At 41.4% G+C, this 21,586-nt stretch overlaps 2 protein-coding genes across 3 annotated transcripts in view; both read left to right on the top strand.

Annotated features, from left to right (window-relative positions):
* The first annotated feature begins 1,002 nt into the window (after positions 1-1,002).
* On the top strand, positions 1,003-20,609 carry cacng7b (calcium channel, voltage-dependent, gamma subunit 7b). 2 transcript variants are annotated; one of them, XM_061777755.1, is made up of 6 exons: positions 1,003-1,260; positions 8,471-8,666; positions 10,317-10,403; positions 11,668-11,808; positions 14,714-14,859; positions 16,565-20,609. In XM_061777755.1, the coding sequence occupies exons 2-6, from the start codon at positions 8,471-8,473 to the stop codon at positions 17,018-17,020; spliced, it is 1,026 nt and encodes a 341-aa protein (XP_061633739.1). In that variant the 5' UTR covers positions 1,003-1,260; the 3' UTR covers positions 17,021-20,609. The 2 variants fall into 2 exon arrangements, with proteins under 2 accessions (XP_061633739.1, XP_061633740.1); XM_061777756.1 differs by having other exon boundaries at positions 1,003-1,193; positions 16,565-17,501.
* Positions 17,708-21,586, top strand: part of cacng8b (calcium channel, voltage-dependent, gamma subunit 8b) — a 37,287-nt gene continuing 33,408 nt past the window's right edge. The window contains exon 1 of the mRNA XM_061777750.1: positions 17,708-17,829. The gene's annotated coding sequence lies outside the window, so the exon portion shown is untranslated. The remainder of the gene's footprint in view (positions 17,830-21,586) is intronic.

Below are 21,586 nucleotides of genomic sequence, written 5' to 3'. Positions count from 1 at the left end.
TATGGTGGGTATCCAAACGTCCCTCCCCCATCAACCAATGACTTTCACTTGGGAAAAACATCATTTGAGGATTGAAAATTTCTATCCGCCCCCCAGCTTTTGGCACCATCATGAAGGGTGTCAATTACTCGATTTCTGCTTCATGGCACAGCTTAGTCCCCGCTGTGTTAAACTGGGCTTTGGCACCATCTTGGTGAATGTTAAGACATTTCAGAAAGCACTAAAACAGCAAAACAGTGCATTTGTTGTGAATTACTGAGAATAGGTTCTCCCCCCCAAAAAATCTATGAATAGGTAAATTGGCAAATAATCAAGAAAACACCAAACTACTCATTCTTCTTCATATTTTCCTGGCAGTCTGGATGCCTTAGTCTTCGTACTACAACCGATATTGTCACGTGCTGTGCTATGTTGGTCATGTCAAGTGCACTACACATTATATATATTATTTCCTCGTCGTGTGTGTGTGTGGGGGGGGGGGGGGGGGGGTGTCTCACATTAATTAGTTTTAAAAATCTTTTTGGGGTGTTAATCATTCACTGCCAGGCCTCCATGTTAACATGGATATTGGAATTCAACAGCCGTCAATGGCAGTGAATGAGTTTTTAATGAAATATCAGGATGCGTAAGAAAGAAAGAAAGAAAGAAAGAAAAGGTGATAAACAATCGCCATTCCATTGACAACGTTTGAATGAGTCACAAACAGATGAGCTCATGCCTGCACTTAGTTCACTTTGTCTTTGGGTCACGTGGAGTTTGGCTCCTCGATGCGCCATCTCTCATCTTCACACACACACACATTATATACACTGCATGTATATCATGTGTATTACACACACTTAACACAGCTTTGCACTACTGCACTATTTGATGAAGGCAATCATTAAAGCACACACAAAGCTCTCACTCTTTCACCCCACCCCTCTCTCTCTTTCTCTCTCTCTCTCCCTCCCTCTCTCTCTCTCTCTCTCTCTCTCTCTCTCTCACACACACACACACGCACACGCACACACATGCACACCGACTTTTGAAGCCGAAGTGGCGGGCAGAAGCACATCCACACGCAGTGCCCGCTCCGGATGGATCCGAGCAGGGCTGATGGATATGACGCTGGGCTGGAGCTGAACACACGGAGGGAGTGAGGAGGAGGAAGAAGAAGACGAACAAGACCCAAATCCCACCAAGCGTCCCTGGTGCGTGTGTTTGTGCGTGTGCGTGTTTTCTTGGCTGCTGACGTGTGCGCACGACTCTGGTGGCAGGGTGAGTAATTCCCCTCCGCTAATAACCATATTGTCTACGTGAGTGTGTGTTTTGCCAGTAAATACCCATGGTGACGCCATTCCTGTCTTGACTTATAGTCGTTCTGGGGGCTGTAAAAATGTGTGTGTGATGATGCAGCGTGGCGCCCATGTTGCGTTAACACGCGCACTAGAAATGCTATTTCCCGTGTGGGCCGATTCACTATTCACTCACATGGACGCACGCCGTATTTAGGCTCTCCAAACTCCGCCTGAGAGTGCGCCTTGGTTTGGAGTGTGTGTGTGTGTGTGTGTGCGCGTGAGTGTGTCATCCTGGCTTCGCTATATGCGCACGTCGGTGCTGCCATCGGCGGCGTATATGCAATCATGCACTTTTGTTGGACATGTCGTGTGCGTGTTAAACTGTGCCCATTTGAGTCGCTCTTCTACGCCACCCTCGGAAATTTGCTGAGAAATGGCATGAGGGGATGACATCACGGCATATCATGACAGCCCCCTACTACTACACTGTTTGTCCTCATATTAAGACAATTCAGCGCACAAGTAGAATGGACAAGTGACATGATCAAATTCTACTAGTTGACGATACAGTAGGCTGTGCTTTTTTGAAACTGCTAGCAAGGTTTGAATGTAGCCTCACTCACTCCCAACCACGCCCCCTAGCGGCTCTTCCTAAAGTAACGCCCCCAGCTCACTAAACTTGGGGGGAAAAAAGATCCAGGAAGAGACAGGTGCATCGTTACACGAAATGTTACTGTAACGATGTTGTATTTTTTGGAAGGTACAATCAGTTAAGAATATAAAAGAGGGGACCAACTTACCTGACGACTCAGTGAGAACTCAGTCGTTTTCCAAGCTCGCGTTTAGGACTCCACCGTTATATACCTTTTTTGACCCTTGATTTGCCTCTCGAGAGAGCTGTACAATTCCTTCTTCTTAACGTTTGTTGCTAACTGGAATTAAATGATTTGGCTAAGAAAATATAACAGTCTCCTTTGCAAAGGCTGCAGTGCATCCCCGCAAGCCTCCGTCTGCGCATTGAGCGTGTGCAAATGATCGAAAGACTACTCGTTCACATCTCCTGTCGCTACAGTCTCTAATTGGCTATTTTAGTCACGCTGTGCCAAGTTTGAAAATCCATCCATCCATTTTCCGTACTACTTATCCTCACTAAGTGACTCTGGTGTAGAGGCGGGGTACACCCTGAACTGCTCATTAGCCAATCACAGGGCACGTATAAACAAACAAGCATTCGCACTCACATTCACACGTACGGGCAATTTCGAGTCTTCAATCAACCGACCACGCATGTTTTTGGAATGGAGGAAACCGGAGTACCCGGAGAGAACCCAGCCAGGCACGGGGAGAACATGCAAACTCCACACAGGCGGGGCCGGGATTTGAATCCCGTTCCTCAGAACTGTGAGGCATTCGTGCTAACCGGTGGGTCACTGGCCGCCAAGTTTGAAAATATTAATTAAAATTAAATTAGAGCTATTAAATGGGGCAAGAGAGGGGTGGGTGTTTTTCAAAAAATCATATTAATAATATTCTACTTCTATATTCCATACATCCATCCATTTTCTGAGCCGCTTCTCCTCACAAGGGTCGCGGGCGTGCTGGAGCCTATCCCAGCTATCATCGGGCAGGAGGCGGGGTACACCCTGAACTGGTTGCCAGCCAATCGCAGGGCACCTACAAACAAAGAACCATTCGCACTCACATTCACACCTACGGGCAATTTAGAGTCTTCAATTGACCTACCATGCATGTTTTTGGGATGTGGGAGGAAACCGGAGGGCCCGGAGACAACCCACGCAGGCACGGGGAGAACATGCAAACTCCACACAGGCGGGGCCGGGGATTGAACCCCGGTCCTCAGAACTGTGAGGCAGATGTGGTAACCAGTCGTCACTGCCTACCAAGTTTGAAAATATTAATTTAAATTAAATTAGAGCTAGTAAATGGGGCAAGAGAGGGTGGTTTTTTTCAGAAAATCATGTTAATAACATTCTCCTGTCATTTCATGTTTTTTTCATTTTATGTTTTGCTGCAAATGCCCCCTTTAGCACTTCACTCGTACCCTGAAAAAACGTCCTTAATTTGATCACATACTTTGGTTGCACATAATTCAAATGTGGTAAACTGACTTAATTTAATTTTTGGCGGATTTAATTTTTGACTCTCTTCTCCTAGAAAATAATGTACGTCAGTTTACCACATTTTAATCATGTGCAACCAATGTATCCGTCCATCCATTTTCTGAGCCGCTTCTCCTCAGCAGGGTCGGGCGTGCTGGAGCCTATCCCAGCTGTCATCGGGCAGGAGGCGGGGTACACCCTGAACTGGTTGCCAGCCAATCGCAGGGCACATACAAACAAACAACCATTCGCACTCACAGTCACACCTACGGGCAATTTTAGAGTCTCCAATTTATCCATGTTTTTGGGATGTGGGAGGAAACCGGAGTGCCCGGAGAAAACCCACACAGGCACGGGGAGAACATGCAAACTCCACACAGGCGGGGCCGGGGATTGTACCCCAGGTCCTCAGAACTGTGAGGCTGACGCTCTAACCAGTCGACCACCGTGCCGCTGCAACCAATGTATATGTTCCAAATAAGAGTTAACTTGAATGTTAACTAGTAGAATCTTTTAATGTTACTTGTAGTACTACTAGCACAGTTGTCAACTAGAGAACACTTTTGCCTTACTAGCAGTTGTTTTACTATGCCAAAGTTAAGCTAAGAAATGCTCTTGAATCGTGGAGAAGTGTTCTACAAAGTACTAGTGCGCTGAGTAAAGCGCCGGATGAAGTTTATATATTTTTATAATGTTAGTATATGTTAAGCAGGGGTCACCAACCTTTTTGAAAACTAAGAGGTACTTCTGGGGTACTGGTCGTTGATTTTAACTTCTGAACTAACAAATTGGCTCAAATTACCTTTAATTAGGGAACAAATAAATATCAAGCTACAACTGTATATCCACTGTATAAATCTTAAATATTGTCCCATCAGTGGTGACCTGTTTTTAGAACAGGCTCGCAAGCTACTCATGTGGTCCTTGGTGGTGACCTGGTGCACGTGGGCTCCATGTTGGTGATCCCTGTGTTAGTAGACTGTGAGTGAATGTTATTTCTCATTTCTCCTGAAATATTGATGCATTTAACAGATGTTTGGGACTTAGACTCGCCGGAAAAATGACAAAATTGAATTTAGCCCACTGTAGTTCTCAGTGGCTTAATTAAGCGTTGTAATATATACTTACTGTAATGCCCTTGCATGTGGGAAAGGAGATCCATAGTCGCTGTTGCGCTTTTCAGTCATTTATGGAACACAGGGAGAACATCAAAACACATCAACACAAACAGAACACACTTATGCAGAAGCTGCTGTCAGCCACTGCTCTTACTCAGACACTCTCACGCAATCTTGCTGACCTCACAAACCAGGCCCCACCTCTTAAAGACATTTGCATACACTCAGACGCTACAATACATAAGGTATTTTCTGTACAGTTTATGATTGCAATTATTTTTTTAAATGAGTGTCTACAAGCGTGCAGGAGGGCTAAAACTATATGAAAAATGTTTTATATGGTCTCTATATTGCGGATTTTCACGTATACTGTACAACCTGCCATGAGTTCTCTTCCTGCCTCTCACTTTTTTTATCCATCATGGCCTCTTTCTCTGTGTCCCCGGAGAGGCTATGAGGTGATGTCAGCCTGGAGATTGTGACACACGACAGAGATTGAAACCCTTTCGTCCCCCCTCGTGTGGCTCCAATCTATCCAATTCAACTGGCTCATTTCTTTCTGGGCCACAGAGAGCTGGGGCCTTGTCTCGGAAGGCCCAAGAGTGGATTTGTTAACACACGTCTAACAGGGAAAGTGACTTTCCGTTCAATCTCAATCCGCACTATTCCATCTTTATCGCTACAAATGCTGGCTGTTTGGTTGGCTGCTTTGAGCACAAAGAAAGAAAATGAGGCGATGTGTTGTTGTTTTTAGAGCTAAAAAGAACAAGATTGCTGGCCCTGGTTCTGCGGAGCCTATTTTCATTGGCGCCAGTGATGTCCCCAATTGATCACCACTCATTCCTGACACCTGTGCCCTTCATCTGAGGTGTGATTGTTCACTACGGCAGGCCGTCACTCGGCCGCCCGCCTGCCGTCGTCCCGCCGTTTCTTCCGCTCTCAAGTCACGTGGCTCGTCTATCTCCTCTTCACACGAGACGAACTCGCGCAAAGGGCGCCATTTGTGCAAATTAGAACTTTGGACGTTTGATCGCTTTGATTTGGATGGAGCCCTTTCATTGGCTCGCTCTGCGTCCCACAAAGGGGGTATTCTCTCTACCCATGACATTGGCATTAGTAACTCTGTGTGTACTTTGTTAGCTTCGCTCTTGTCATCTCTCTGAGAATTTGACTTCACTAGCAGGCTCACTGCTTTGTTCTAATGCACACGAAGTCGTAGTTGCATTGCACACTTGCTGTCCAGATACAGTATGATAGAACTTTATGTCCCACAGCTTCATACAAGTGCAAACTCTCCACTTTTTGCCTCATAAAAATTGTTCCACGTAATCGCAGGCAACAACATTAGGTACACTTGTACAATAAACAACAGGGGTGGGCAAACCTTTCAAAAAGTAAAAGTAATTTTCATAATAATAGTTCGTACACATTTTAAAATCACGTTATCACAGTATTCATAATTATTTAATGATAATATTTAACTAATTATATAACAGAATATATATATTTTTTTTCCAGTCACACTCCAAATGACCTCTCACACACACCAAAAGAACTCTTACACAAAAAAAAACTCGTAGTCAACATAAAAAACTCTCAGGCAAAAAAAAAACTCTCTCACACCTATCAGCCATGTATTAAAAACCCTCTCTCACTCACCCAAATACCTGTCAACACACCAAATAATCTCACAACAAATAACTCGCTCACACACACACGCAGATACACCAAATAATCTCTCACACAACAAAATACCTCTCTCTCTCTCTCTCTCACACACACGCACACACTCACACACACACATGTACTTGCACACACACTAGCAAACTCAGGCCCCAAAAACTATATCTGACTAGCGATACACATACACCGAACAACCCTTCTCACAAACCAGAAAAAAACTTCACCAAAGCAAACTCTCTCTGGCAAAAACTCTCTCACACATACCGTAAAATCTCTCAGGACATGAAAAAAACTCACCCAAAAAGCTCTTCACACATCAAAACACTTAATTTATTCACTGAAATCCTCACACAGAGAAAGATGATATCTTTTTTTGCTGTGTGAGACCTCATTTTGTTTTGGTCTCTGTGAGATACCAAAAATGTAAAAGCCATTCTCAATGTCCCTCCCTTGGTCTGTTGCCATTTGTCCTTCGGAATCGGGAGCCACTTAATCTGGGAGAAGCTAGCTGAACTGTAACACTGGTGTGTGTGTGTGTGTGAGTTTGTTTTTTCTTTGTGTGTAAGAGGTTTTGTGGTGAGCATGACAGTTTTTTTTGGGGGGGGGGGGGCAAGCGTGAGAGGTTTTTGGGTGTGTGTTTAAGAAGAAAATGTTATTTTGGGCCTATGGACACCTCATAGAAAATAATTAGAGTTTGCACTCAGGATAAATAATTCAACGTGAGAAACAGACAGAAGAATGGGATTCTTACAAACAACAGCACAGCATGGATGTACAGAAGGGAAGATTAAAGGCGTATTCTGTTTGAATGTTTGTGTAGCTTAGTAACATCAGCAGCAGATTTATTTCCCGATGACTTGTGTAAGAACAAAAGAACTATTCTGTCTCCAGCCTAGCATGGATATCGCGACAATGTCAAACAGTAAACAGCACACACTGAGGGTAAATATGTATGCAAGACTGTCGCAATAATTTAGTAGGATTTTAGGTTAAAGGTTATGCATGGTTATTATTTGTAAGCAGAAACTGAAAAAAAAAAAGAATTAGATGAACCACAACTCCCTACTCATTGGCATTTATATGAAAGCCACAATTATTTTTAGTGGAAAAAGATTCCATCCCCACATGTTTGTCGAGTGTGTTGCTGCTATTTTTGCATTGTGTCGCTGCAAGTTATGTGCGTGCACATGGACCACACGCAGGCTCATGTTGCTGTAAAAGGATATACTAAATTCGCACGAGAGCACATCACACTGTTTTTAGATTTGACTCCTGACAATATTTTTTTTAAAATATAGTTTGTCATACAAACATTATTATAAATTTTTATTAAAATGTTGAAATAATTAATTGATCATATGAATTGTATGGCCCATCAGCTTGTGCTCTAAAATAGTGTTGCCCAACCTTTATTGAGCTAAGGCACATATTTTACATTCAAAATATCTCACTGCACACCACCACACAAAAATGTCACAAAAAGTACATATACTGAAAAAAAGGATGATCTCATCTCAATTTACGAACAAATGTACTTACTCAGTGTGCATTCTCGACCTGCTTAGTTGAACACAAGACTGCTACTCTGTTGTATGAATGGCAAATGTGCATTGGTGCGTGTGGGAGTTTCAGTAGACAATATTCATATTTGAACAAAAAGGTACACGTTTACTGTACCTTTTAATAATAATAATAATTATTATTATTATTATTATTATTGTAATAATAATAATAATATGAATAATAATAGCCTGCGTGGGTTTTCTCCAGGTACTCTGGTTTCCTCCCACATCCCATGCACGGTAGGTTAATTGCCTGTATGGTGTGGATGTGATTGCGAATGGTTGTTTGTTTATATGTGTGTGATGCAACAAACGCAATCAAAGCAAAGGAGTAAGAGCTGACATGAAGCACATGCTGCCCAATCGCACATCCAGTTGCTTGCAAGCTCTCAACAATTTGCGTGCGTTTTTAGGTTTAGTTTTTTGTTTTTTTCTTTTTAAGTGCTTTACCATGAATTGGTCATGTGTTGGCTTCACGCTAACCTTTAACACGATTGGTTGAGGAGGATGTGTGACTAGTTCATCTTTAGCAGTAACAAGGCGAGACAGGAGGATGGCCAGAGGCCGTGTGCATCCAAGTGTGCCTGTTTTACACCCCTCCACTACCCACCCCCTCCAATCCGAACAACTTCCCTTACGTGACCCACTCATAAAATGTGCTGTACACACACACACACATCCACGAGTCTCCTCTCTGTGCCCTCCAGATGAGTTCGTGCAGTAGCCGCGCGTTGACCATCCTGTCCACAGTGTTCGGGGCCTGCGGGTTGCTGCTGGTGGGGGTGGCCGTGTCCACCGACTACTGGCTCATCATGGTGGAGGGCGTTATCCTGCAGCACAACCAGAGCATGGAGGTCAAGATGGCTCTGCATTCGGGCCTCTGGAGGGTCTGCTTCGTCGCCGGTAGGGATGTGACAGTGACAAACTGGACAAAATGTGACATTAAGCATTGTAATATACAGGATAGAAAAAGTCAACACACCCCTGTTCAGATGTTTAAATGGCAGCAGGTCTATGCTGACTACCATTTAACCTGAGTTTTAATGTGACAGACACATTCAAGGATTCAAGAACACATTTATTGACACATGATATGGCATGAAATTTGATACCCAAGGTCGCAGATAAAACCCAGTAAATCTCAAGATTTTTGAATTATAAATAGAGTAATAAAAAAAAGTAAGATTTTAAAAAGATGAGAAAAAAATACAGTTGTGACTACGTGCAAAGGGTTACATTTCAGCAAGGATGAGGATTTTCGTTATTCACAGTAGGGCTGAGTCCTTAGAAGTGGGGATTACGGTTCAAGAAACTTTAAGTAAATTCAATGGAAATGTTTATTTCAAACTCACTGTCCACAGTAAAGTTACAAAAGAAATAGAATCTATTGCGTATACAGTGTAAAATACCATCTCACAAATTACAGAACAACTTGGGACAAATTCCTGTAACTCAGGATTATAATTGTAAATGATTTTGAATAGAATAAAAGCACAGAGGTTTGTGTAATGTACAATAATACATTATCAAAATTACAATGTTTAATTTCTAAGCATGTCAAGATAAAAATGTTGTATTTTGTCAAGAAATCTGTTGTATACATCGTCATTTCAAAGCAGCAGTAATATTATGAATTGAAATTATAGTAAATTAGTGTATCAATTAAGAAGTTGCTATCATAATATTTCAACTTGAGTCATATAGCATTTTGCTTCAAAATTCCCCTGTACAAGGACATAACCCCGTCTCTTGATATGTGGAGTTACCACACGTTTCGCTTCCTTATTGAAGCAGTTTTGCGGATGTTTGCTTCCTCTTTCTTTACGTACCGCACTGTAGATTCATTCACGCCATAATGGCGTGCCACAGATGCATAACTTCTGCCCTCTTTGATCATATCTAAAAGTTTCACTTTTTCGCTGATGGTCATCATCTTCTTCTTCAGAAAACAGCGCTTAGGCGGCATTGTAAGAGCTTAACTAATCCCAAAACGTTAAGCTACAGTACGCGAGACACAACGAGGGAAGATGCTGGGTGAGGCTGGGATGATGCGCAGTCTATCAGCTCACGGGATAAATCCACTCGTGCTCTCATTGGTCGATGTCGTGCCGGGAAACCAATCACGTATGAGTATGAGTGCCCGTACAGTACAGCCATGTACAAAGCCTCTGAGTCAACTCATCTCTTTGTTTGGCATACAGGGAAAGCTTCTCTCGCGCGCCTCAACATGAAACAACGCGTCTTTCCGCAATATGGCTGCCGAGATGGCTGTATTTTGTTTATTTTATTTTTTTTATGAATATTTTGGAAAAACCCGCGAAGCACTGAAGCCGCAAAACGTGAAGCGCCACGTGGCGAGGGAACACTGTATTGTCTTTGTTCCCTGACGCTCAGAGCACCCTAATTATTGAACCCTAAATATATCGTACTTAGCGTATTTCAGTGCGTTGTTCTTTGTGTGTCTGACTCTAGAAGCGCAGCTCAGCATGTTCTCTTCTTTTCATCATCTCACCACAACAGTTCATGATTATGAATATTGATGCCTACTTTTAGGGGCTGAAAACGGGAGATGTGTTGCATCGGAGTACTTCACCGAACCCGACATAGAGATCACCACTGAAAACACTGCGAACATCCTCAGTGAGTACAAAGGTCAAATATGGTTCGAAAGATTTTAAGTCGTAAGGACCCCTGCTGGTGAATTGCAGACATTGCTGTTCGAACATAATACAGTACTGTTTTCATGGAAATCCAATTCAGCATTTATTCAATGGAATAAATGAAAACATTGGTTTTATAGATAGATAGATAGATAGATAGATAGATAGATAGATAGATAGATACAACCCCAATTCCAATGAAGTTGGGACATTGTTTTAAACATAAATAAAAACAGAATACAATGATTTGCAAATCATGTTCAACCTATATTTAATTGAATACACAACAAAGACTGAATGTTCAAACTGATCAACTTTATTGTTTTCAGCAAATAATCATGAACTTAGAATTATATGGCTGCAACACGTTCCAAAAAAGCTGGGACAGGGTCATGTTTACCACTGTGTTACGTCACCTTTTCTTTTAACAACATTCAATAAACATTTGGGAACTGAAGACAATAATTGTTGAAGCTTTGTAGGTGGAATTCTTTCCCATCCTTGCTTGATGTACAACTTTAGCTGTTCAACAGTCCGGGGTCTCCGTTGTCGTATTTTGCGCTTCATAATGCGCCACACATTTTCAATGGGAGACAGGTCTGGACTGCAGGCAGGCCAATGTAGTACCCGCACTCTTTTACTACAAAGCCACGCTGTTGTAACACATGCAGAATGTGGTTTGGCATTGTCTGGCTGAAATAAGCAGGGGCGTCCATGAAAAAGACGTTGCTTGGAAGGCAGCATATGTTTCTCCAAAACCTGTATGTACCTTTCAGCATTAATGGTGCCTTCACAGATGTGTAAGTTACCCATGCCATTGGCACTAACACAGCCTCATACCATCACAGATGCTGGCTTTTGAACTTTTATACCCAATCATGGCACCCACCTGTTCCCAATTAGCCTGTTCACCTCTGTGATGTTCCAAACAGGTGTTTGATGAGCATTCCTCAACTTTCCAGTCTTTTTTGCCACCTGTTCCAGCCATAAAATTCCAAGTTAATGATTATTTGCTAAAAACAATAAGGTTCATCAGTTTGAACATTAAATATCTTGTCTTGGTAGTGTATTCAATTAAATATAGGTTGAACATGATTTGTAAATCATTGTAGTCTGTTTTTATTTATGTTTAACACAACGCCCCAACTTCATTGGAATTGGGGTTGTAGATAGATAGATAGATAGATAGATATACATACATAGTTAGATCGATAGATAACATCCATGCTGTCCTCCCCCCACAGAGATGGTGCGGACAGCGACACCGTTCCCGATGGTATCGCTCCTCTTCGTCTTCACCGCCTTCGTCATCAGCAACATCGGACACATCCAGCCTCAACGCACCATCCTCGCCTTTGTCTCCGGAATCTTCTTCATCCTCTCAGGTGCCACTCATTCACATCTCTCTTTTCCCCTACAGTGTGAAAAGATGTGTTCGATCAATTATAGCAGGGTCACAATTGCTTAGTTGCTTTGACTTGGCACCATTAATATCAAATAAAATTTTCCGGTCTGGTCGATCGGGAAGGAAACAGCAGCTTTCCCCTATGGTGAAAATACATTTCCGGGTTTGCGAACCGTGCCGCCGCGTCGCCTCGGCTCAAGCCATATAAATAGTATGTAAAGCATCAAATGTTGTTTAACATCAATGCTAAACTATACCCATAATGTATAATGTGCCTGTTGATGAAAAAGCAAAGCTTGTGACCGGAATGTATGCAAGGTAGATCCCTCGCTCGGTACGTTCAAAAATGAATGGAGCCGGCCACTTCCTTGCTAATATCCACACTTTCCCTTTAATTCTCGCCAGCATCCTCTCTCTTTAGCAACCTGCTTCTTCCTTAACTCTTAATCTATCATTTTATGGTTTAAGAAATGTGATCAAGTACAAGATATTGTATACACAGCATCAAACACCTATACAGGCTCGCTGTTCAGGGCGTCCGTATATACAATCGCTTGCCGCAATGCAGGAGCCAATCATGTTGAAGCGGGGCGGGTCTTGCCGAGAAAGGCACCAAGAATGGGCCCCTCCCTTTCCGGGTTTCCGCTATTGTAATTTGTTTCGTCTTTTTGTAAAAGTGTTTCATGTTTTGTTTTTGTGTTTTCTAAAGTGTTTCACAATTTGTTATATTGTTTTGCACTTCCAGGCCACCGTAAATACTATTATACTCTAATAATAGAAATGTGATTTTTTATTTTTTTTTTTACTTGAAAAACACACTTTTAAAACAATACACACACATTTAAAAAAAGAACATATTGAGAGAGAGAGAGAGAGAGAAAGTGCAAGAGAAATGGATAAAAAAATGGCGAAAATATCAAAATTAATAAGATACAGTTAAAAAAATAAGGTGTTTGCATCCCAGAGCGACTACCTGTCCTATCAATTGCCTTAACTGGTTTAAAAAAAAAAAAAAAAAAAAACAGATATTGTGCAATAATGGAAACCCATGAAATAGTGGGACCGCAAAGCTTGAACCGCAATATAGCAGGGGTTTAATGTATATAATAACATACATACATACAATGTTATTTTTTTTCTAAAGCACATTTACACCAGTTTTCAAATGTGTTCAAAATAAAACATCGTTATTGTTATGTGTCTTCGAGGTCATTCAAGGTCCTTCTTTAGAAAAAAAGTCAAAGATACATTTGAGCAAAGTAAAACAATGTGCCAATAAAAATATAACTATATAATACATAACATAATTTTACAACATAAATGTATTAGTCCCATTTTATATTGAATGCTTTTCCAAATGCAATATATTTGATCCTGCATACAATTTGAGTCGCTATTGTAAAAAATCGATAATAATAATAGCTTGGGATTTTTTTTATAATAAAAACTACCAAAACCAAAATTAAAATGTGTTCTATCTGATACATTTGACAAATATTGCTGCTGCACACGAGCAAACAAACCCACAGAGTGCTGAAGACATAACTGCAGCTCCCTGCCAATACAGTCACCAAATCCACTTGAGTCATGTGATTTCCTCTGCATTATTGTAGCTCAACCACTTGAACGGCAGGTGGCTGTCACGGTCCCACTTGCTTCCTGTTCTCAGGGCTCTGAATGGAGGCACATTCACTCTTGTGTTTCACTCGCTGTGTTGCAGCACTGCAGCGCTCACAGGAGCATCTAACAGCATCTCAAGCTATGCTGATCAAAGCGGGGAGTGGGGGGGGGGGGGAATAATAATTATGTAATAGCTGTTATGTAATGTGTCATTAGAATCAAAGGGTATTTTGCTTTATTTATATACATAATAAGCTAATGACGAGGATCAATTGAGTTGATTTCCGGCTTCTCTTATCAAGAGATGTGCTGCTTTTTACAATCCAGTGCTTAGCAAATGTGTTAGACCAGCATCCAATGTAAGCTTTATGGTCTGATTTAACAGCATTGGCAAATTCTGTAATGGTTATTATATCAGCATGAAGAGTTTTTAACCCAAGGGATTTTTGTAAGGCTAAAATGTCTTTATTATTGTGCTTGTGTATTTATTAAGTTGTCAAATTATTAGGGTTATTTAGTGGAATTACTGAACGGAATAATTAGTTTTACTGGTTGAATGTTATGTTTAATTAATTTCTAAAAAAAAAAAAAGAGAGAGAAAAACATTGAGCAGTCAGACATGTACATTCAAATTATACAGAAGGTCAAATTAAGTTCATCTGTTAAGGTTATACTGTATTTTAGGTTTGTCCTAATTTTTTTCTTCATGATGAATATCCCTAGCTTTCTATGAATAGTGTATATCTCTGTATACCATGTGGCATAACTGAAAAAAAATAAATAAATCCTGCAAAAGCATGAGAGTGTGTTTAGTGGTCAGATCAACATGTTCCTCCTCTGCAGTGTTGACAGCAGCATGAGTTCCTCATTTTCCATCTTAAAAAAACGTTTTCCAAGCAAACATACATGTAAAGGCCATAGCGGATCTGCAGTGCCTTTAAATATTGCATTGCGGGCTGAAATTATTCATACTAAAAGCATGCATCTTTCTTTGAATATTGTTGGTACAACGTCAGCCATATGTCACCTGTCATGCATTCGCAAGCATGTGAACGTTCCTGGAAGTGGACTTTTAATGTTGTATGGGACCTCCGTCGTCCCCCCCGCCCCGGGTGCAACATTTCCTGATTATTTCGACTTCATCAATTTATCCATAGGGACATCCTATTCCACTCGTGTGAATGTTTCAAATGCGCCGTAATCATTTCTAGGCTCTTCCTCCTCGCTGTGTCAACTGTGGCTGTATTTCCCATTCGTGTGCGCAGGCCTGAGCTTGGTTGTGGGCCTGGTGCTCTACATCTCCAGCATCAACGACGAGGTGATGAACAGGCCCCGAGAACCCGAACAGTTCTTCAACTACCACTACGGATGGTCTTTCGCCTTCGCAGCCTCCTCTTTCCTGCTCAAAGAGGTCCGTCCTGGAGATATTTGCATGCATCATATTCGTCATTTCTATAGTTCAGCCTCAGTGTAAGGCCGTGTATTTGGTACGTGGCTTTCAGTGGGACTTTACCCAACTTAATCCGCCTCCTAATACAGCTGCTAACACAGTCAGTTCGCAATCAATATTTAGTGTCTCTAATAAAACGACAAAAACAATAAATAAATCAATGAAATACATCATATTCAGTAAGACTGCAACTAACAATTATTTTCATAATCAATTAATCTGTCCATTTTTAAAAATGTATTATTAATCGATTAACCGGATTTAAAAAAAAAAAATTATTTAATTTAATTTTCATTTTCATTTTAATTTAATTATCATCCCTTTATTCAAAAAGGACATTATTTCAAATTGACAATGCAGAAAATGCACAAATATAAACTGATTATGTTTCAGTTGCTGGTTTGTCTGCAACATCTCTGAAAATACTGTAAGCGCAAATGTTGATTGTTGTTTCCCAAAGTAATATGTCTGATTTTGATTTAGACAATTATCAGTAAAACAAGGACTCGAAACGGCTAATCGATTATCAAAATAGTTGTCGATTCATTTGATAATCGATGAGTTGTCGATTCATCGATTAATTGTTACGTCTACTCACCAGATATGCTGATTAGAAAATGTATTAATGTGTGAAGATCGCTACAGGAGTGTTTCGCAAATTGAAGTTGGCTGTAATAAGTTTTGCTCTGATCAGCCAATCAGATAATGGGAAAATGCTAATGTCAGAGGGCCAGCGATCTGGCCCTGTGAGGACAAATTTGAAATTGATTAGATTGGCATGGCAACAGATGGAGACTGAAATCTGATTGGACAAAAAAAGCTACCATTCACATATACTGGAAGCGGTCTATGAGGTTCGTTCATCTGTGTGTCAGTGCTTGGTGCAGTTTCATGTGCCTCCTTTGCTCTTCCGTCCTCCGGCTTCCCTCCCTTCATCTGCATTAGTGTTTGGTGCAGTGTACAGTTCAGTGTCCTCTTTCTCCTCTCCCCTCCCCTCCCCTCACCCCTGTGTTCAGTTCCCCTCCTTTTCAATCACATTCACAGCATCCGCTACACTCTCCTCTGTCATAAAGTCATAAAACATGCACAAAGCATTTGAATGCTTTTAAGCAAATCTCATTTCCAAAGCTGTTTTGTTACAGTTTGCAAGTGCAAGCCACAACGTTAGCCACACCAACTCGTCCTATGAGATCCAATGTAGGGACTGTTTCCAAAATGCAAATTTATGTAATAATCCTTACTAAGAGTTACAAACTTGCTTTTGGAATGAATTAAACTTGCAAGTCATGGTACTATTTAATTTAAAATACTGTTTCTGTAAAGATACTTGAGAATGAAACATACAACATTTTTAGTGACCACTTAACCCTTCAGCACCATTTTTGTCAAGGTACTGAAGGGTTAAATGTTTGCCTCACCTGTAATGTATTAACTTCGCCACTAAGCGGCGCACCAACACTCAGAGATTCGCAAAGCCTGGGGGCGCATGAGTGCCCTCCAGGGGGTGCACGAGATTAAAAGTGTAGTAGTGAATGAAATATTACACATTTACTACTACCACCACTACTATACTACTACTACTACAATAGATAGATAGATAGATAGATAGACACTGGTAGTGTGTGTGTATTGACCTCTGCTTTTGGCTTTTTTTTTTTTTTTTTAGGGCGCAGGGGTGCTGTCGGTGTATCTGTTCATGAAGCGCTACGCAGAGGAGGAGATGTACCGTCCCCACCCGGCTCTCTACCGCCCCCGCTTGTCCGACAGCAGCGACTACAGCGGCCAGTTCCTCCACCCGGAATCCTCCTGGCCTCCGCCCAAGCGAGGGCGCAGCATGTCCGAAGCTTCCAGCGACATCTCCATCCAGCTCAACCAGCCGCCGCCTCCCCCGCCCAAAAGCGGCGCCCAGAAGGGGGGCCATGTTAACCCACCGTCCGGGTGCTCTTCCGGAGGGAGCTACCCCAATCCCCTGTCCTCTTCTGCTGGGTACCCCACACACAGCCTGCCCAGGTCACACTCGCCGCATCCCCAAGGCCAGCCGATGTCTATGGCTGTGCCACCTCCGCCTGTGCCGCCCCCTCACTACCACACGCACATGCACATGAGCGCCTCCCCCTGTTAGGAAAAGACTTTGCCTCCTTTTCGACATGTACATTTAGAGGGCAAACGTCCAACCTGGATTAAAAGAAGTCCGGCATACAGTGCATGTCAGGATATAAGGTGAATCAAGTTGTGCATTCGAATTATCACAAGGAGAAAGGCAAAGTCGAGCACGTTATTAGTGGGGAAAAGCATTTCCTGGAAGCGGCGATGACAAGCAAGCGATCACGTGACTGAGGACGCAGAAACTTTTATACGTAGCGATTTCACAACAAAAAAGTGGACGACGTGTGTACCTTTCTACAAAATTGGAATGTGATTTAATATACTCAAAATTTCGTACATTATCAGTCACACTTTCAAAGCGGTGTGTTATATACTAGGATTATTTTGACAGTTAGTCAACAATATGGTACAGTAGTTGGTGAATATTGTATGTGAATGTTGTCACCGTTTTTAAAAGAAATGCAAGTGGACAACGGTCCTAAATATCATGAACATTATGTTTTGTATATTTGTCTAAGTTATTGTACGTAAAGGTTGCACACTGGAATACATGTACTATAGATAATATTGAGCTTTTACACAGGAAAAAGACCACGGGGTGCTGAAGATTTTGCCTAGAGACTTTGCAATAGGCTGGTGGTGACATCATCAACATTCTTTCAGTGCAGTACAACATCATAGACTAAATCCCCTCTCTCCCCCAGACAGATTTATATCCCAGTCCTGGTTTTGTGCACTGCTACACTTATGTGAAGGTCCACGCGATAAATGCTGAAACTGACCCTCTACTGGCACTGGCCCTGGACCTGTTTCGTAGACCTACAGGTACTTCCTTTTTGCGTGCTCACTGCAGCAAACCACAAAAATATTTAAAGACTTATTTCATGAATTAGATCAATTGAAATAACTTTTCAATGTGTAACATATTATCATTCAAACTAAAGCATACTTGCAAAATGGGGATTGGACAACATTGTCAGCAAAACGTAGTAGAAAATTGTACAAATATGTTTTCTTCTGCGTATATTCTAACAACAAACCCCAACATGGCATTTTCAATGTTGGTCATGTTGGTCATTTCTATTTTTATAATTCTGGGTGTCCTTGGTTTACGAGGTTACGAACAGCGTTCAATGAACGACTGTGGTTTGTTGGGGTGCAAATTCCACATCCAGGTTGTTTGCTAGCAAATCACTAGTATTATATAGTAAGAAAATACTGGTTGAAAAAAAGCGGAGAAATCTATTAAGCATTGCAAAACAAAAACAACCCAAACAGTTTTCCTTTCAGTTTTCACTAACTCAACATTTTTTTCTCTGATTAACCTCATTTAGGAACCTGGTAAATGAAATGTTTTTAACAACAACAACAACAAAAAACACCTAACTCCCCCCCCCACACACACACACACAAATATTTACAGTAATTAATACTTTACTACTGCGTTTGTGTAGGGTAGCGATCTGACTGATGTACAAATTTGGGCTATGTAACCGTCGTATAAATGGAACACTCGTAAACCGAGGACCCGCTGTACAACAATATAATATTTGTTATTATTTTTGTTTTCAACAAAAAAAAGGAAAAAATTACTACTTGCGTAGCATTTATTGTCTTACCCCATCTAACAGAGAAGGTAGCACCACTCCGTGGTCTTCAAGAGTCATCTGCACAAATGGAAGCACAGGGTAGACATGTTGTTATTATAATTATGTGACCTATGAAGTATGTAAAGATGTAGCAAAAAAAGAAAAGGCCTTTAGTGAAGAAAAGCGCACCGAGTTGTTTTGTTTTTATAAACACACAAAAACTACAGTGTAGTTTCAATATTTGGAGGTCAAATGTTATGTTATTTAATGTGAAATTTAAAACCTAATGGCTATTTTATTCAAATTAACATCGAAACATTTTTTTTTTTTGCATTTACACTGCAGGCACACCATTTCACCATGACACTTTTTAGTAAGGTATCCATCCATCCATTTTCCATACCGCTTCTCCTCACGAGGGTCGCGGGCGTGCTGGAGCCTATCCCAGCTATCTTCGGGCGAGAGGCGGGGTACACCCTGAACTGGTCGCCAGGCAATCGCAGGGCACATACAGTATAAACAAACAACCATTCACAATCACATTCACACCTATGGGCAAAACAGAGTCTTCAATTTAGAGTCTTCAATCAAACTACCATGCATGTTTTTGGGATGTGGGAGGGATTTGAACCCCAGTCCTCAGAACTGTGAGGCAGATGTGCTAACCAGTGGGTCACCGTGCAGCTTAGTAAGATATTTTAAATAAAAATGTCAAACTGCCATTCTTTCAAAAATCAACATTTTTAAAAGACCCGTGTAACGTTTGAATATAATTCCAGAAAATGTGCAAAGACTGGGAACTACATGATGTAGTTCTCAAAATGTGGAGATATAGCTTTAAACCGGTTTTCACCATTTCAGTTCCCCTGAATTTTTGGCCGAGCTAAAATTGCGCCGCACAGGCACTTTGGATACCGGTATACGTAGAATGCACGCACGTCACACAGAGAAAGGCAAAAGAGGGAGCAGGGGGGAAAATGTATTTTCAAAAGTCAGACTTGGCAGCCAGCACGCGGACCAACGTTTCAGGTGGGCATGGCCACTTTAGAGCACCTCGTTGTGGCAGCGTGGAAAAGCCCCACGACGACATGGTGGGATATATTCCAGCTACCGGAGGCTTCAAGCGGATATATTTTCGCGACTCAAATGTAGTTAAATGTTGGCCTAAGAAAGAGGCTAGATGAATTAACATTCATTTTTCCAGGTTACAGAAGTGGTATTTGATTGACAGTAGGGGGGTGGGGCGTGGTTTGAGCACATTCAGTGGACACGCCCACAGCGTTTGAGAGCGGAGAGAAAACCTTGACTTTTCACTATTTTGCAGCCTCTTTTTATATACTTGCAAATATGGAAATAGTTTGCAAGTCAGGATTCCCCCACGTAATAATTCATGCGAAATCTGCGTCTTGCATTTTCAGATTTAAATATCTTGCTGTTTGTTTCTAAATCGTTCAGACACATCATACACATCAGATATAAGATACATAAGTACGTCTCCGAAATGAGTTAGTTTTTTTATTATCACTGTGACATGATTGAAAGACACAACAGAAGACATTTGTTGATGTGGAAAGAATAAGGACACTGATTCGCAGAGATATCATCAATTAAACCTTTAGCTCAGCGCATTCAGCAAATCTCCATGCATGCAGTTACACACATGTAGGAGCCATTTTGGCTTTACTAGACAACATTCTACTCTAGTCTCCAGCATTATCATTTTGCATGAGGATTTATTCTGACATCTTACCTCCTGTACAAATCCATTTTAATTTTTACTGTCTCAAACCATTTGATAACCGTTCAGTGCCTCTTGAAATCCTTTTTTCCTTCCCCTGCAGACAACATCGTATAAAATACTGTAGCTGTGCTTGCTTCTGCATTGTCTTTTTGACCTAAAAAAAAATGCTATTATGGCCTAAGTGATGCTCTACTATGCCGATGTTACATGACTGAAAAGGTGAGTGAGTGGTGACACTTTCTGCGGCTAAACATCAATAAATCTTTTTTGTGGGCCTTCTGATACTCTTCTCTTCAAGAAACATCTGAAATATATACGGTGGATATAAAAAGTCCACACAATCCTGTTCAAATCCCAGGTTTTTGTGACCTGTGTGTATACATATAAGAGACAGAGAGAAATAATTTCAAACCTTTTCAACCATTAATGTGACCTGTAACCTGTACAACAAAATTGAGGGGAAGTAAAACCAGACGTCTGAAATTTTGTGATTTTACAAGTGTGCACACCCTCTTATAACTGGGATGTGGCTGTGTTCAGAATAAGCCAATCACATTCAAACATGTTGAATGTGAGTCAGCACACACCGCCACCATTTTATTGTGCGTCTGATTAACCCGAAATGAAGTTCAGATGTTCTAGTAGGCTTTTCCTGACTTTTTGTTTCTTCTTTAGTAAATTCCGAAAAGGGTTTTAAGAATGACTTCTATTTTGAGCTGTTCATAATTCCTTTTTTTTGGTTTGTTTGTTTGTTTTTTAGCTACAACCGTCACCCAAGGTGGAGGGCATTATGATCTGTTCGTGAGATGTCAGGAAACGCCTACTAGAACAGCTGAAATGTATTTGGAGTAAATCAGACACACTTTAAATGGTGGCAGGTGTCCGCTGTCTCCTATTTACATGATTTTGAATGTGTTGGTTAATTCTAAAAATAGCCACAGCTAAGTTATAAGAGGGTGTGCACACTTGTGAAGAGATAAAAATAATCCTTCCATCCATCCATTTTCTGAACCGCTTATCCTCACAAGGGTCGCGGGCGGGAGTGCTGGAGCCTATCCCAGCTATCTTCGAGCAGGAGGCGGGGTACACCCTAAACTGGTTGCCAGCCAATCGCAGGGCACACATAAAAAACAACCATCCGCACTCACATTCACACCTACGGGAAATTTAGAGTCTCCACTCAACCTACCATGCATGTTTTTGGGATGTGGGAGGAAACCGGAGTACCCGGAGAAAACCCACGCAGGCACGG

Source organism: Phyllopteryx taeniolatus, chromosome 6 (genome assembly GCF_024500385.1).
Source record: "Phyllopteryx taeniolatus isolate TA_2022b chromosome 6, UOR_Ptae_1.2, whole genome shotgun sequence".
Taxonomy (NCBI): Eukaryota; Metazoa; Chordata; class Actinopteri; order Syngnathiformes; family Syngnathidae; genus Phyllopteryx; species Phyllopteryx taeniolatus.
Note: the sequence above shows the minus strand (reverse complement) of the source record. Positions and strands in the feature narration are given on the sequence as shown.

Coding starts and splice junctions, on each gene's coding strand:
- cacng7b (XM_061777755.1), top strand. CDS start 8,471: ATGAGTTCGTGCAGTAGCCGCGCGTTGACCATCCTGTCCACAGTGTTC. Junction 8,667..10,316: donor GAGGGTCTGCTTCGTCGCCG/GTAGGGATGTGA, acceptor GCCTACTTTTAG/GGGCTGAAAACGGGAGATGT. Junction 11,809..14,713: donor AATCTTCTTCATCCTCTCAG/GTGCCACTCATT, acceptor TCGTGTGCGCAG/GCCTGAGCTTGGTTGTGGGC.